This window comes from Barbus barbus, assembly GCF_936440315.1.
Source record: "Barbus barbus genome assembly, chromosome: 4".
Taxonomy (NCBI): Eukaryota; Metazoa; Chordata; class Actinopteri; order Cypriniformes; family Cyprinidae; genus Barbus; species Barbus barbus.
Window position 1 is genome coordinate 18,375,597 of NC_136732.1, and position 16,568 is coordinate 18,392,164.

Sequence of the window (16,568 nt, forward strand, 5' to 3'; positions counted from 1 at the left end):
ATTGTGTCAGACATGTCTGGGGGTAACAGCTCATTTGCTCCTTTAATGGTAATACAGGGGACTCTTTCAGGTTATCTCCACTTTTAGCAACACATTCAGTGATAGTCGAGCTATGTTTTTTGTGTATAAAAAGTATTTGACTGTCATTAAACTATTATTTATCTATATTTTCATCTAGAATGCGATGAAAACAACCCTTGCGAAGGATTAAGCAGACATGCTACATTTGAGAACTTTGGAATAGCCTTTTTAACGTTATTCAGAGTATCGACGGGGGACAACTGGAATGGCATAATGAAGGTATACAGTGCAGGGAGACTCTTCATTGTTCTTTTTCTAATTGCATTGAGAGTGTTTTATAGGTGCAGTTTTATTCATTAATGTGTTGCATATTTGCAGGACACTCTGCGAGAATGCCTTCCAAATGAAACTAACTGCTTCAGCTATATGCCCCTGGTTTCCCCCATGTACTTCGTCACCTTTGTGCTAATGGCTCAGTTTGTGCTGGTTAACGTGGTGGTGGCCGTACTGATGAAACACCTGGAGGAGAGCAATAAGGAGGCTAAAGAAGATGCAGAAATGGACGCTGAGATTGAGATGGAGATGGAAATGGCTCGGCGTCTCAGCAACGTCTCAGCAGGGAGCTCTTCAGGGCCAGAAGGAAGGGCAACTTATGTAGGACCACACCCAGATTCACCTGGACAGGTATACATGCCACAGTTTGCTCCAAATGACTCAGAGGTCATTAATAAACAGTGTCGAAAAGAAAGAATGTTTTTAGTTAAGCCATGTATTTATGCTTTTAAGATATTTAAGTATAATGAGGGGTTTTCAAACTGGGATCTGGGGAACTCCAGGGGGCTGCAACAGAGTACTTGGGTATATAACACTTAATATTTTTATTTATACATGATATATACCTTTTATATTTTAGTTCTTTCATTGGGGGATCATCATATTTGGGGCTCCTTGACAAAAAAAAGTGGTATAATGAACTGGCAATAGTGTTTGAAGCTTCATCCCATTTGTTTTCTTAGTTTAGTTCTGCATTCATTGAGCACCATTAACTCTATAAGGCGCAGCCTGAGTTAGCTGCGGGCAACAGAAATGCATTTGTGTTTTATTGGGTGCTGAGTTGTCACAATACAAAGAAAATATGCTGAGGGGATGTGGACAGTGAGAAGTGAGGCTCTGCGGGGAGGCCAGGAACATTTGTTACCCCTCATGGGCTGCTCTGGCAAGGAGTGTATTTGCTTTGTCAGCTGCAGCGAGCTGGTGAATGAACCTGGCAAGCTTGGCTCAAGGTGTTTATAGGTTTGTGAGTTTATGTGTGAGGGCAAAAGCACAAAAGCAGAAGAATACATTTCTCTTCCGCAGGATGAGGGCGTGCAAAGAACACCAGAAAATTTGCTCTCTCCACGGAAAATGTCAGTGTCAAGGATGCATTCTTTGCCCAATGACAGCTACATGTTTCGCCCTGTGAGGACAGCCAGTGCTCCTTATCCACTAGAAGAAGTGGAAGCCAGTCAAGGGTATCTTGAATTAGGTATAAAGAATCAGAGTACATGACTTTGTGTGTTAATAATTACTGACCTCAAAAGGGGGAAAAAAAACTTATGAAAAGTCTTCATTAACCTTTCCTGTAGGCTCTATCACCTCAGTCCACTCCCAGCCATGCGAAAGCCATTCCCTGCTCCAGGTCCCCGGTGTTCCTCCCCATTCCCAGTTCAACTACCTCCCCAAGATTCCCCCTCCCATGCCCTCTCCAACCCACAGCATAGGCAGGACTTTATGCAGACAGGTATATTCTCGCTCGTCCCATCCGTATTAAGTACTTCACTGTTGTTCAGTGCTTGCAGTTCATGTTGTCCTATGTTTATACTTTCAGGAGGCAATTAAAAATGACTCCGTCGACATGCAAAGTTTCGACAATCCCGACAGACAGGCAGGGATAACTACAGGCAGCTTCAAGCTGCGTGTTCCTCGGATCACCGGACACAGCATCCCTCAGGGGTCACCCTTGCTGCCCCCACATGGATATGCCAACAGTGTCTGCACCTTCCAGCAGCGCCATAGCCAGCATAATATTCCTTCTCGACCTCCCAGCCTGGCCAGCAGCAGCAGAAGCACCAGCCCCAGTGGCTCCATGTTTGATTCCGCCGATCCGACCGACGAGGAGGTCCGCCACATCAACTGTACAGCACGGCTGTGGGTAGGGATTCAGGCAGAAGCCCGGAGTCACTCTCTGTCTCCTTACACCACCTCAGGGATGCTGCTTCCCGTCCCTATGAAGAACTGCAGCAGTGCTGCCAACTTAAGTGTCAAAGACCCGAAGAAGTGCTTCAGCGTGGACACAGAGGGTTTTCTGGAAAAACCCTATGGTACAGATGACCATCGCAGGCACTCGATTGAGATTTGCTCTTCAGTAGATGAAGGGCTGTTTGGTCAAGAACTCAGTGAGAAGAGGCACATTCCCATGCGTGGACAGTCGTTGCATATTCCCCGGAAGAAAAAGATGAGCCCTCCCTGTATCTCCATAGAGCCCCTGTTTGAAACGGAGGCTCCCACTTCTCTCGCATCCATGAAAAAGCTGTCGGAGAGCAGCATGCTACTAAGGAGGAGGACGCCATCCTATGACCTGGCCCTGCAGCGGGACTCTCTGGATTTGTCGGAGAACCAGCTGTCTACCCAGCCACTCATCAAAGTAGAGCGGCACCCCTCTCACTGTGCAGAGTATCTGTCCCTGTCACACCCCAACCCAATGGGTGGACTGGCAGGCATTCTGTGTGAAAGCACACAGCCGCCCCCCTTTGACAGCCGATTTGAAGAATCCACGGACTTCAGCTCTGTAAACAGGACAGCCCAATGAGGGACATCGGCTTTAGCCAAATTTTACCGTCCACACTCAAGGGTGCGGCAACTAGTTGAATGGGGGATGTCGACCTCTTTTTGTAGCCAAAGTTTTCTTTGTTTCTTTTTCAGATGTAATATCATAATGAAAGGTGATGCCAGGAATGGCAACCGATCCTAGAGGGGAACAGCGTATGATCTGACTGTGTTGAACATGGGATATGCAATTTCAGGTTTCCAAACGGAACTCTGGTTCTTATTTTAATCCCAGTGCTCAATCACATTGATTTGAGTTCAGGATGTGTAGTGTTATGTATCATCTGTATCATATTTGTCAGTCTCTCCTCTCTTTGTCATGAGCATTGGTAATGTTTTCTGTAAAGACAGAGTATACAGATTAAAAGACTAATAAGAACTGTACATGTCATGTATTTTATTGACTCATAATGTGTAAATAAAGAATATATTGTATTAGTGGAGAAACAAGCTCTATTCATATGCACATTTTTTATAGAGATCTATAATGTTTTTGCACATATCAATTAGAATTGTCCTCTGTTGTCTTCTTGTGAATGTACATTTTTTTAATCAAATAGCTGTGGGATCAATTCTAATCTGTTTAGGCCTACTGATATTAAGATGATTTTTATTTTTCTATTGGGAAGACGGGGTGTGTCATATAATATAGATCCAGACTAGATGAGAACCAAACTACAAATGATCTGTAGCCTGAGTGCAATACACTATAAATGTTTCTGTAAGTTTACCCAGTTAGGTTACTCACTTTTTAAGCAAACACAGCCAGTAACGTGCATCTCACATACACAACCCTTTACCATACTCAGGTTCATCTCAAAATGTATATTACGATTTCTGCTACACTCTACATTATAACCTAATTTAACCACAACATAACCTATTTTAACATTTTGTGGCCCTTGGCTGTGGCACAAGTTGCATGTGAAGAACAGAGTAATTCAAATATAAATGTGACCTTGTTCTGTTTCTCCTGATGTTCAAACTTTATAACTGTCAAAGCAGAAGACTGAGGGAGTTTATATAAACTCATGACTGATCTATTTTTTGATGTGCTCTGCTTTGAAATGGCACCTCTGGGTTTGTGCCCTTGTGAAACAATGAGACAACTGTTTAATGAAAGGAATACAAAGGAATGTTTTTATTTTATTTATTTTATAAGTGATCAGTGTGATTTATGTATAGTTAAACTAAGCCATAATGTTTTTGGCAAATCACAGGTAAACGACACCTGCAAATCCTGCTCTTTAAATGATATAAATCACACAACTTCATATCCAGTGTCATCAATGTATCACCTGAGATTTAAAATAGATTGATGCAGCTTTTGTGCTGTGCAAATTTAATTTTTCCCTCCATTTATGATTCTCCTCAAAAGATGGAGAGGGAAAATCAGTTGCATGTTATTGAGAGATTTAGAAATACAAACATCTGGATGTTTTTGAAGTTTTTGATATTTAAATTTTCAGATATTTTCCATTTGTAGACTTATCTAATTGCACTGAGATGTAATTACAAGGTATTCCTCTGTAGAAATGAGTAAACCCACTTATTGTTGCAATATTTTATGATAGCCTATACTGAGAAGAGTGCAAGAGGTTTAGTTGTGAGCATAAATCATGGATGATTACAATTGATAAAAAATATGTACTCTGACAACATAATCAGACATCAATTTAACATTGGACTTTGAGACAAATGTGTGCAGTGTTTCATGTACAGTATCTTATGGTACCAGATCCATGTTTTTTGCAAGAGGATTGTTGAGAGATTTTTTTTTTAATTGCTATTGAATAAATGATATAACTGTATGGATGGAGTAGTATATAACTGCTTAAAGTGTTTTAATCACTTTGGGCACATGGACATTCTTAGCTGTTTTTTGTTTGTTTGTTTGTTTGTTTGTTTTAATATGAGCTTTTGCCATCAAGCAGCCTAATGTCCTTAACCCTTCAATAAATAATCAAAGCATTTTCCTCAAGCTTTCATGATGATAGTCATTTCTCTGTCCCTTTCTCTCATTATTGCAACTAGGACTTCTTTATGTAATGCAAACTGTCTGAAATTATTATTATTATTTTGGTTTTGATATGACTTGGCTGATAAAGAAGAAGTGTTTGAAAAGTTATATACGATCATATTTTTTACATTGTATTACCTTTCTACACAATCTGACGGATATTCTCTCATCTATAGATAAACATTTTCAAGCAAAAGGAAGTTGTTTTTAATTTTAATTTGTTTTTAAATTTATATAGACAGTTCAATAGTATTTTAATATATTAAACTGTCCCTAAAAAAGTTTTTTCAATCAGATGCAATTTGTCTTTTGATTTTTAACGAGGGACAAACAAGCAAAGATAAGGTCAAAAGCAGATCCAGTTCAGACCCACCAGCTTTAAAATAGTGTAGCTTAAATTACACTATTCTAAACTTTATCTCCATACTGAAATCTCAGATGGCTAGACAGGGATTCATCTTTTTTGAATGGTTAAAATGGTGTCCAGGAGGCCGTGAACCTATGAACTATAGCACATAAAGCAGCTTAAATGTGTGATATGAATAAATAGTACTCATAAACAGTTGTTGAGATAATATTCTCAACTGAAACAAGTAGAGACTTCAACTCAAAAGCAGTATTCCTTACATCATGACTCAACCAGTGGATCTGATCATAGTAAAGGAACTGTTGACTCCCACATTTCACCTGTATGCAGACATTGTCAGGATCCCAGACGTAGATGCAAATGTAGTAACTACACCATCTGGCAAAATACATCTATACAATCAATTTTGTTTTTTTTTGCAAAATTGGCTGAGTATTCATGGACACATTACATTTTACATTACATGCAAAATGGATGTAAGCAACATTTTGCAGACTGTAAATATTTCATATTAAAGTAGAGTACCCATTTGAAATGAACATACCCTGTCTGCTGTCTTTCATATTTTAGGATAGTCACTAATAAAGGGTTAAGTCATTATTATTATTATTATTACTATTATTGTTGTTATGTATTTATGTCTGAGGTTACTGATACATTAAACGTGGCTGCAGAACTGAGCGCCCATGATCAGGGGCGCCATAATGGAGGGGAAAGTTAGGACCATTCCAAGGGCCCAACGAGGGAGTCAACGTTCCAAGTCAAGTCAACATTCAGGGGGTCCAGAATCCCATAACGGTGCCCCTGTACATGATTAAATATGGCAGATTATGAATTAGGTAGACTTCTGGGGATCCTGCGCCAGCCGAGCAACTTCCATTAAAATGAATGAGAATGCGAACGATATAACCCAAAGCTGTCTGCAGATGGACCGCTTTGTGATTCACTCACTCGATTAAAATCAGTATGTTTTGAAGAATTTATTTACACTGTTACTCTCCAGTCGTCGACGGTAAAGTACTGTATTAAGTCACGCATAACATCGGATAAAAAGTATTAAGGTCTCATAAACCTCGGCTTCTAAAATCACACTAAAGCGCTGAATAAGGTAAGTGAAATTCGCTGTTTATCTTACTAAAGTATTTATAAATTATGATAAAAGAATATGAGAGTTCCGACATATTTATTATCAGCAACACTGGAAATTTTGGCGGCAAATATTAATGTTTTTTTATGCGCTATATTCTACTTACCTAACTGGGTGAAAAATCCTCCTGAAATCCTACAAGATGGAGCTAATTTTAAAACGATTATTCATCTGTCGCTGTAATGATTATTTTTGCTTAGGTTTCTGATTGGTCGAACGCAGAAGCAGTATAGCGGAGTGTTGGCGTATGTCGTCATCTACTGGACAGTTGTGAACCTATACACGTTGGAATAAACGGAACTATCGGTTTGCATTGAAAGTGTTCCACACGGAACGAATAGTGTGGCTGCACTGACGTCACAGAACGCCGTTCTTCTTGTTATTATTCTGAGTTGTTTTGAATACAGGACTAAAAAAAGGTCTAATGTAAAATGATTACATTAATTAAGTGGTGCAAGTGTCTGTCATATATCATACTACTACAAATTTAGCTAAGAATAGTAACGTGTTACTGCTTTCATACAGTAAGTTACACATTTAGTATGATTAGCGTTGGTATTTTTTGGTAGAATAAAACAACGATAGACAGAAACGTTAGGGTGATATATCAACAGCAGTTAGCGCTAAAACTGCCATCTGAAGTAACTTAGAAGACAGACATGTGGGGAGAAATCGAGCCATGTCTCAAACCCCAGGAGGGTGAAAGCATGAGCAGCTGTGGGACAAGACAGAGATGGACAGACTCTGCACATGTAGAGGTGAGGTGAGATGTGTTCAGCTCATTGACATATACAGCAGGGACGTTTCTTTTATGAAATTCATGCCTAATGAAAAGTACAGTTTTGCAAGATCTGATACATGCTATCAGACAAATAGCATTGTGCCAACTCAAGCTACGTGACTACATTTTAATTCTTTTTACTGCGTGCTTAAACAGGGTGCAATTTTCAAGATGACTGACAAACAAAACATTAGATTACGTGGTAAAAAGAGAAACATTTGCTTGTAAATGAGAAATTATTCTTTGAATAAAAAAGTGATGGGTTAGTTAACACACAACTAGAACATTATTTAAGTCAAATTAAAACTTGTCATGAAATGGAAATTCACTTTTCTAAAAGCTTGTTATTGATCTTATTGCCAATGATTCATCTATGTATATGTGGATTTTTGTAGTCCAGATGTCTCAACCTTTTCTCTGGTGATGAATGAACGCTTTTCCAATCATTCAGTCTGCTTAAACTCCACTTCTTCCTTAAAATCAAACTTCATCATGACTTAAAAAAATAAAGAGAGAAAGAAAAGAGACTGTAAAGACAAAATGCTAGCTTTCCCCTCTAGATGTAGATAATGTCTAGTCATTTTGTACAATTACCAAATGATACTAACCTCTTGAATCCCTGTTGACACTGCTCTGTGAAGCAGAAGACAGCAATGTGGGGAGAAATCGAGCCATGCTCTAAACCTAACACATCTGACAACTGCAATGAACCTGCATCTCAAGACAGATGTCCTGCTCCTGAGACAGAAGTCATGGAGGCCTGCAACACAACAAACAGCTCTCCAAATCAAAAGGTGAGGTGTCACCTGTGTTCATGCAATATAATTTTATACATGTGTCTAACCATGTGGTGCTTGCTTGTTTTCCTCAGGAGGAGCCATCCAGCTGTCTCAGCTCAATGATCGCAGCTATAGCAGCCAGTGGGAGTCCAGTGAAAAGCCAGCAGCTGGGAGAGCCAGATTTAACTCTGGAGGAGAAGGAGCTGGTTTTAATGGATCAGTACAAATCCAAGCCCTTGGTATTTCTGGAGCGTTATCAGGCACATCTGAAGCCAGAGCACATAGAGGCTTTCTCACACCTGAGCAGTGACTGCAGAGCGCAGTATTACTGCAATGAGATTCAGAGACGGGCATCCAGCACAGCCGACCGGAAACGGGTCCGTAACCATCGTTATGCAGCTCTCCGTGCTCTTCAGAAGGGTAAGCAAGTTTGTTTTTATGTTTTAATCTGGTGTTTTTCAAATAAGTTTCTAAACAGTTTTTTTTTTCTTGAACTTTAAAGGATTGTATGTATAAATGACCTTAGTTATTTACAGATTGGCCAACTTCCATGTACCAGCATAGTTCATACTGTCCTTCAATAGACTGGCACAAGCTGCTGAATATTGAATATGTACTTTATGATTGAACATGGCTGTGTCTCATTTAAGAGATTGCCTGTTCTGGAGGTTGCATTTGCATGCATCATTTGCATATACCCGCCCATGTTCTAGGCCAGCCGTCAGCCGAGCCATTAGAAGTTCTGAAGGTATTGTGAAGAAACAACAGTGAAATGGCAGATCATGGAAATAAATGTTATGTTAGAGGCTGTGCAGGGGATGTGAAGTCATAGTGAAAGCAAATAATGCGTTCTAATAAAATAATGCGAGCCACTAGGGACATGGTTAGCTCTTTGCTAGCGGTAGCCTGTTTCAGTACATAAGATTTCACTTACCACATAAACAGAGTAAGGAGAGATGACTGAGAATGATGGCGAATGATTTACAGATCCTGAGCACCACTGTCAAGCATCTGATCTTGTAAAATGTGTGGTAAGTACTGCCGCTTCATAGTGTAAACAGAGTTCGTGCAATCGCAAATCTTGAAAAATAAAAAGTGATCGTGCATTCCAAAGCAGCCCAGCATATTAATAGCGGCTCCCTGATGCCCGCATTTTATTTACAGTATAATTACCCAACAATATAACTGCGCAAGAAAGTATTTAAATATATATTTTCCCTGTGTTTCCTTCCTGTGAGATACTGAAATGAGCCGCACTGTGAAACAGCCAATCAGAGCAGAGCTCAACATTATTATTCATGACCCTTCCAAATATTATTCATGACCCTTCCGTCTTTCGGATGAGACGTTAAACCGAGGTCCTGACTCTCTGTGGTCACTAAAAATCCCATGGCACTTCTCGTAAAGAGTAGGGGTGTAACCCCGGTGTCCTGGCCAAATTCCCTCCACTGGCCCTTATCAATCATGGCCTCCTAGTAATCCCCATCCACTTGATTGGCTCTATCACACTCTCCTCTCCACCTGTAGCTGGTGTGTGGTGAGTGTACTGGCGCCGTTGTCCTGTGGCTGCCGTCGCATCATCCAAGTGGATGCTGCACACTGGTGGTGGTTGAGGAGAGACCCCCTCCACATGATTGTAAAGCGCTTTGGGTGTACGGCAATACACAATAAATGCGCTATATAAATGCATCATTCATTCATCATTCATTCAAAGTGATGTGAAAAAAAAAGTGAAGTGAGTGAAAGTGAAGTGAAAGTGACATACGGCCAAGTATGGTGACCCGTACTCGGAATTCGTGCTCTGCATTTAACCCATCCAAAGTGCACACACACACAGCAGTGAACACACACACACCATAAACACACACCCGGAGCAGTGGGCAGCCATTTATGCTGCGGCGCCCGGGGAGCAGTTGGGGGTTCGGTGCCTTGCTCAAGGGCACCTCAGTCGTGGTATTGATGGTGGAGAGAGCGCTGGACATTCACTCCCCCCACCTACAATTCCTGCCGGCCGGAGACTCGAACCCGCAACCTTTGGATTACGAGTCTGACTCTCTAACCATTAGGCCACGACTTCCCACCAAGTAAGCCAATAACAGACCGTTTCATTCTGGGGAGAAATCTTAGGGTTGTAAATCGACATGTAAAACTGTTTCTGGATCATTTTTGCCTTTACCTAAGCCACATACCTTCTATGTAGATATCAGAGAACAATTTAAAATATTGTATCAATGCATTTTATGGCACCTTTAATGATATATGCAACCGACAAGTGCAACCTCCGACACAGTCTCCGAAATGAGAGCTTGTTTGAAGTTGTTCCAGAAAGTTACAAAATGACACTGCCTGTTAAAATACTTCATTTTTTCCAAATTCTAACGCAGCATCACTGATGGAGAAGGCAGTCTCAAAATATATTTCAACAAGAAAAAAAATTCAAGATGGTGGATGAACCTGGAGAAATGTTGATTAATTTATTCAAATCATCTATTTCATTCAGTAAAAAATTATGTAATATAAAAGATACACTACTGTTCAAAAGTTTGGAGCAAGGTTCTTTTTAATGTTGTTGAAAGAAGTCTCTTATGCTCACCAAGGCTGCATTTACAGTGGGGCAAATAAGTATTTGATACACAGCCGATTTTTCAAGTTTTCCCACTTACAAAGAATGGAGAGATCTGTAATTTTCATCGTAGGTACACCTCAACTGTGAGAGACAGAATATTTTTTAAAAATCCAGAAAATCACATTGTATGATTTTGTTTTTATTGTATGATCCATTTTAATGCATGAAATAAGTATTTGATACAATAGAAAAATAGAACTTAATATTTGGTACAGAAACCTTTGTTTACAATTACAGAGGTCAAACGTTTCCTGTAGTTCTTGACCAGGTTTGCACACACTGCAGCAGGGATTTCTTCTCCAGATCTTTCAGGTTTTGGGACTGTCGCTGGGCAACACGGAGTTTCAGCTCCCTCCATAGATTTTCTATTGGGTTCAGGTCTGGAGACTGGCTAGGCCACGCCAGGACCTTGAAATAACAGAGCCACTCCTTTGTTGCCCTTGCTGTGTGTTTGGGGTCATTGTCATGCTGGAAGACCCAGCCACGACCAATCTTCAATGCTCTTACTGAGGGAAGAAGGTTGTTGCCCAAAATCTCACAATACATGGCCCCATCCATCCTCACCTCAATACGGTGTAGTCGTCCTGTCCCCTTTGCAGAAAAGCACCCCCATGCTTCACGGTTGGGATGGCGTTCATGGGATTGTACTCATCCTACTTCCTCCAAACATGGCGAGTGGAGTTTATACCAAAAAGTTCTATTTTGGTCTCATCTGACCACATGACCTTCTCCCATGCCTCCTCTGGATCATCCAGATGGTCTTTGGCAAACTTCAGACGGGCCTGGACATGTGCTGGCTTGAGCAGGGGGACCTTGTGCGCGCTGCAGGATTTTAATCCATGACGGTGTAGTGTGTTACTAATGGTAACCGTTGAGACTGTGGTCCCAGCTCTCTTCAGGTCATTGACCAGGTCCTGCCGTGTAGTTCTAGGCTGATCCCTCACCTTTCTCAGGATCATTGATACTCCACGAGGCGAGATCTTGCATGGAGCCCCAGTCCGAGGGAGATTGACAGTCATCTTGAATTTCTTCCATTTTCTAATGTTGCCTTCTCACCAAGCTGTTTGCCTATTGTCCTGTAACCCATCCCAGCCTTCTGCAGGTCTACAATTTTGTCCCTAGTGTCCTTAGACAGCTCTTTGGTCTTGCCCATAGTGGAGAGGTTGGAGTCTGGTTGATTAGGTGTGTGAACAGGTGTCTTTTATACAGGTAACGACTTCAAACAGGTGCAGTTAATACAGGTAATGAGTGGAGGATAGGAGGGCTTCTTAAAGACAAACTAACAGGTCTGTGAGAGCCAGAATTCTTGCTGATTGGTAGGTGATCAAATACTTATATTCTGTCTCTCACAGTTGAGGTGTACCTACGATGAAAATTACAGATCTTTGTAAGTGGGAAAACTTGAAAAATCAGCAGTGTATCAAGTACTTATTTGCCCCACTGTATTTGATGAAAAATATTACAAAAAAAGTAATATTGTGAAATATTATTTTAAAATAACTGCTTTGTATTTGAATATGTTTTAAAAATGTCATTTATTCCTGTGATCCAAAGCTGAATTTTCAGCATCATTACTCCAGTCTTCACTGTCACATGATCCTTCAGAAATCATTCTATATGCTGATTTTCTGTTCAGGAAACATTTATTATTATTACAAATGTTGAACACAGTTGTGCTGCTTAATATTTTTGTGGGAATGTGATATATTTTCTTCAGGATTCTTTGATGAATATCTGACATTTATAAATGTCTTTACTCTCACTTTTAATATAATGTATCCTTGTTAAATAAAATTAGTTTTTTACATGCACTAAATCTTTACTTATCACACAATTTCTGAAACCTGACACTCAAACACCAGAACCACACACCAAATCTGCAAAACCATATGCTAATTCTTGGTCAGTTTTCCGTTTCATAAAACACTTTTTGCAAAACACATCACACATTTCTCTATGTAACACAAATATCTAACAAGAATTAATATTATGGCAAAGGTGTTTGCTTTTGAGATGTGTTTGTGATATTTTGAGATGAGGCATTTTGCATTTGTGTGTGCAATTCTTGGATGTGTGTGTAAAGTTTTGAAAAAAAAAAAAAAGCAAAGTTTTGAAAATGGGTGTTAGCACGTGAAAAAAAAAAAAACTATTAATAAAACTGAAAAAAGCAAGACAAGAAAATCCATAAAATAACTCCTCTTCCACTTGCAAGAATATCACTTTGATACTTTTGTCTTACTCAACTTTATCTCTCGGCAGAGGGCCAGTACTTCAGCGAGGAGCAGATGCGTGTGCGAGATCCACTGTTATACGAGCAGTACATCGGACAGTACCTCAGCGAAGAGGAGATCCTACAGCGCTCGGAGGAGGCCATGAGGAGTGGCCCGGGGGGACTCGCTGACTTGCTTATCAACTCCTACCAGGAGAAACAGATCCAGAACCGCCTGGAGGAGGAGCAGGAGAGAGAGCAGTGTGCAGTGGAGGAGTCTGATGAGGAAGGTGCGAGATCCCACTGACTGACTCATGACTGAGATTCCATTTAATTTCTTTATGGATGAATGTGTTCTTGTGTGTTTTAGAAAATGATGAGCCCAGACCAGCAGAGTGGGAGCCGAATGCAGAAGAGAAAGCCATACTGAGAGAGGAATTCCTCAGTCAAATGCATCAGCGCTTCCTGGATGGAAAAGATGACTTCAACTACAGGTTAAATCATAGTGCTTGCTCACATAGGTCTCAAATTTTGAATATAAAATATGAATATTGCATTACCAAGATGTTTTTCTCTTCAAATCAGTTTTTGCTATTTATTGAGAGCTGATTGACAATATTTTAGTTCTTACATAAACATATCTTAATATTAAAGTACCTTAGAGTAACAGTTTCTTAAATTTTCATTGTAGTGAAGTGGATGAGAATCCAGATTATGATAACCTGGATATTGTAAGCCATGATGCAGAGGAGCGCTACTTTGATGAAGATGAGGAGGAGGAGGAGGAAGAAGAAAAAGAAGAGGATATGATGCAATAGCCCTTAATGTATAGAATGTTCTCACAACAGAATTTTGTCATTTTCTACTGCTTGATATTTGTCAGTGTAGGTTAAATGTGATTATCAGCACTTTGTTGGCTTTAATAAAAGAGTACTATTTTTCATGATGTTATGGTCATGTTTAAAGAATTCTTTGAAAAAAAAAAAAAGTATTTCAAGTCTGACCTTTGAAGACTTGAATGTTTTCATTTTAAAAGGCTTTTGTTATTTAGCATATTTTAAATTCATGCAGTTATGTAGGAATCAGTTTTTCATAACGGTTAATAAAACAAATGGGCAGCTGACATGACAGCAGTGTTCTAGACTCACTTTTAAAGCTTGTTTACATTCATCTGTATAACTATGCATGCAGTCTTTAGTAATCCTAATTATCAATCCCATATTAACAGAGACTATTTGCACCATTAATAATGAATTTGATATACTGCAGCAATTTACATAAACCATCATACTTTACATATATACTTATAGGTAGATTTATGATGGTTATTGTTGTTTTTCTTTTTTGCAACCGTGTCTTATAAGATATATTGAAGTATATTCAGAGGCTGTAAATGAGTACAGACCACACTGAAGACTCAAAATATGGAGTAAATACTTTATTAACATTCAAGATTTCATTAGCATTGCTATAATCGCAAATTAACATTCTACACAAGAAAAATAACAATTAAATACATGTTCACAGGATAGGTGCTGGATGGAAAGTAAAGGTTATGTAAGGCAAATATACAAACAAAAATTAAACAACTACAATTAGTGAGGTCCCTTTGACATATAACCAATAAAACAGAACAGAAAATGTAGGGAGAAAATGTGACAATGCGTCAATACCAAGCAAAGTATTTATGTGCAGCTTTCTTTGTAATTACAATGTAAATAGAGCCCCTCTCTTTAAGTCATACTTTACTTCTAAAAGCACACTAACATCTTCATTATCTGACCCAAGGAGCCAGTTGTGTCTTATTCAAATGTGTGTGCAACACTTGTCCTATTCCCTCAATGACTCGATTAGCTACACTAATGCCTATAGTATAGTAATTTCTTGTAATACTACACAACTGTTGGTAATTGCCCCACCAAATGCAGTGTTAGAAATGCCTAGTTACCTAAATGCCAGTGAAATATCTAAAATACAAAATACCAACCCTTATAAGCCATATAAAATTCTTCTAAAGAATACTGTGTAAATAGAAAAAGTCGTTAGCTCCTTCACACCGTGTTAATACTGTGCCAAAAACTGGTTAGATTTACTGCAGCAAATACTCAAAGGTTACACACCATGTTCCTTCAAATGACACACTTCACAGTTAACTGCCAGAATTACTTACAATGGCAAGTGGTTAAGGGACATTATTTAAAAATAATAATCAAGACGACTGAATGAGAGGTAAATATTTCTATCAAACCCACAGGGTCCATAACTTGAACTTTTCAATAGACTCCTGATTTGAGGTCAGAAACCATCACAGTATCATAGATATTGTCGAAAAGGCTGTCAGGAGGAAAAAAAAGCAAACACTTCATACAGAAAGAACATACTTTCATAAATGAGCAGGGCACTATATATTTTTTTTCCCATAATTACGCCTGAAAAGTTATTTTCTGTTGTGCAGTTTGTCGCCCCAAAATATGTAGCAGTTTTGTATTCTAATAATAGCAGTTATGTATTCTAAATCAAGGAATTTTGATTTAGCATAAAATTTAATGGCACACAGTGAGAGGAGAGGTGACAAAAGAGGAATGTTAAAAGACAAACAAAGAAGAAAAACTTCATGGGCTCAGTGCAAGTAGCCCTCTACCTGCATATAGACATTGTGCAACATCTTGGCTGTTTTATTGCCTGATCCCTTTAAAAGTCACCTCTCAAATGTACCATTTTATGGCCCCTCAAAAGGAACCAACGGTTGTTGGAGAACAAAAAAAACTGGGAGGAAAGGTGAAGGAAAAGAGGATAATAGAATGAATCATTCAGTCTTTTGGCACAGGGGAAAAAGTGCAACATTCCCATTGTAAAAACTTAATGAATGTTTGGTGCAACTTCCGGAGTCACAAACTGCTCAGTCAAGATCCAATTAGAAGTAACGAGTTCAGCTGATGAGTCTTCACCCATAACTGCTCCTTAAAAACAAAATCTTCATTAAGGCTTAAATACTGATGCAATTACATATAAATCATAAGCACTCATCCAAACACACCTTTTGATTTTATCATCAAACCATTCTGCACTGCCAAACATGTCCACAAGGAGGCAAAGAAGTACTTGTTCCATCAAATAAACAAAGTAAAATGTCCAAGGCTAAATGAAAACACTGGAAAAACTGTGGTCTGTTCTTAATTTTCTGTACATTAGCAGTTCAGATAATAATGCCTTGAAGATAAGAGGCAGATGCCCTACTGAGCGTCAGCTTGCAGGATATGGACTGCAGAAATCACAAGAGTATATTCCATCAAGCTCTGCATGAAAAACCTTGTTCAGTAAGTAAAGCGTAAATTAACTTCAGTCATTGGCAAACTAGAAAGTCACAAAGCAGGAGGTGGGGGAAGAATTCTCTCAGCAAACAGATCTCTGGCAATTAAACACACACAAGATGCCTGGAAGCACCATGGTTTTGTCACCTTAACCATCATTTACTAAGCTATTTTAACTTATTTGAAAATCGAGCATTACAAGCTATGTAAGCTAACTAGTTAAACTACAGTGATGCTACCCTTTTAAGAGAGTAGATACTACTAGATAGTAATTAATAAAAAAAAAAAAAAAAACACACATACTTCAGTATCTTTTAAAACAAACTATCAGGGATCATTTATTTTTTACAAACAAACCAGGCTTCCTTGGACTCAAAAACATTACAAATCTCAGCAACTGAATGTACTTGAATACACTAATAAAAATTAATTCAAAAAACAC

The 16,568-nt window shown here is 39.1% G+C and overlaps 3 protein-coding genes across 9 annotated transcripts in view; 2 read left to right on the forward strand and 1 right to left on the reverse strand.

The window, feature by feature from the left end:
* The window catches only part of LOC306868706 (voltage-dependent T-type calcium channel subunit alpha-1H-like), a gene marked incomplete at its 5' end in the record, with an annotated part of 138,804 nt that extends 133,944 nt beyond the window's left edge, over window positions 1–4,860 (forward strand). Inside the window, 5 exons of the mRNA XM_079414997.1 lie at window positions 179–300; window positions 400–705; window positions 1,378–1,546; window positions 1,647–1,801; window positions 1,889–4,860. Of these exons, the coding sequence (XP_079271123.1) occupies window positions 179–300; window positions 400–705; window positions 1,378–1,546; window positions 1,647–1,801; window positions 1,889–2,869 (1,733 nt within the window). The 3' untranslated portion in view covers window positions 2,870–4,860. The remainder of the gene's footprint in view (window positions 1–178; window positions 301–399; window positions 706–1,377; window positions 1,547–1,646; window positions 1,802–1,888) is intronic.
* A 1,856-nt stretch (window positions 4,861–6,716) lies between these two features.
* LOC306868708 (coiled-coil domain-containing protein 97-like) lies at window positions 6,717–13,967 on the forward strand. 3 transcript variants are annotated; one of them, XM_079415001.1, is made up of 6 exons: window positions 6,717–7,178; window positions 7,846–7,995; window positions 8,073–8,400; window positions 12,866–13,105; window positions 13,186–13,309; window positions 13,507–13,942. In XM_079415001.1, the coding sequence occupies exons 1-6, from the start codon at window positions 7,080–7,082 to the stop codon at window positions 13,631–13,633; spliced, it is 1,068 nt and encodes a 355-aa protein (XP_079271127.1). In that variant the 5' UTR covers window positions 6,717–7,079; the 3' UTR covers window positions 13,634–13,942. The 3 variants fall into 3 exon arrangements, with proteins under 3 accessions (XP_079271127.1, XP_079271128.1, XP_079271126.1); XM_079415002.1 differs by having other exon boundaries at window positions 6,747–7,183; XM_079415000.1 differs by having other exon boundaries at window positions 6,756–7,178; window positions 7,843–7,995; window positions 13,507–13,967.
* A 267-nt stretch (window positions 13,968–14,234) lies between these two features.
* Window positions 14,235–16,568, reverse strand: part of LOC306868713 (lethal(2) giant larvae protein homolog 1-like) — a 36,170-nt gene continuing 33,836 nt past the window's right edge. For 3 of the 5 annotated variants that reach the window (XR_013784120.1, XM_079415009.1, XM_079415011.1), the window contains exon 23: window positions 14,235–15,769. The gene's annotated coding sequence lies outside the window, so the exon portion shown is untranslated. Of the gene's footprint in view, window positions 15,776–16,568 lie in introns of all 5 variants that reach the window. The other 2 variants (XM_079415010.1, XR_013784121.1) reach the window with 2 other exon arrangements.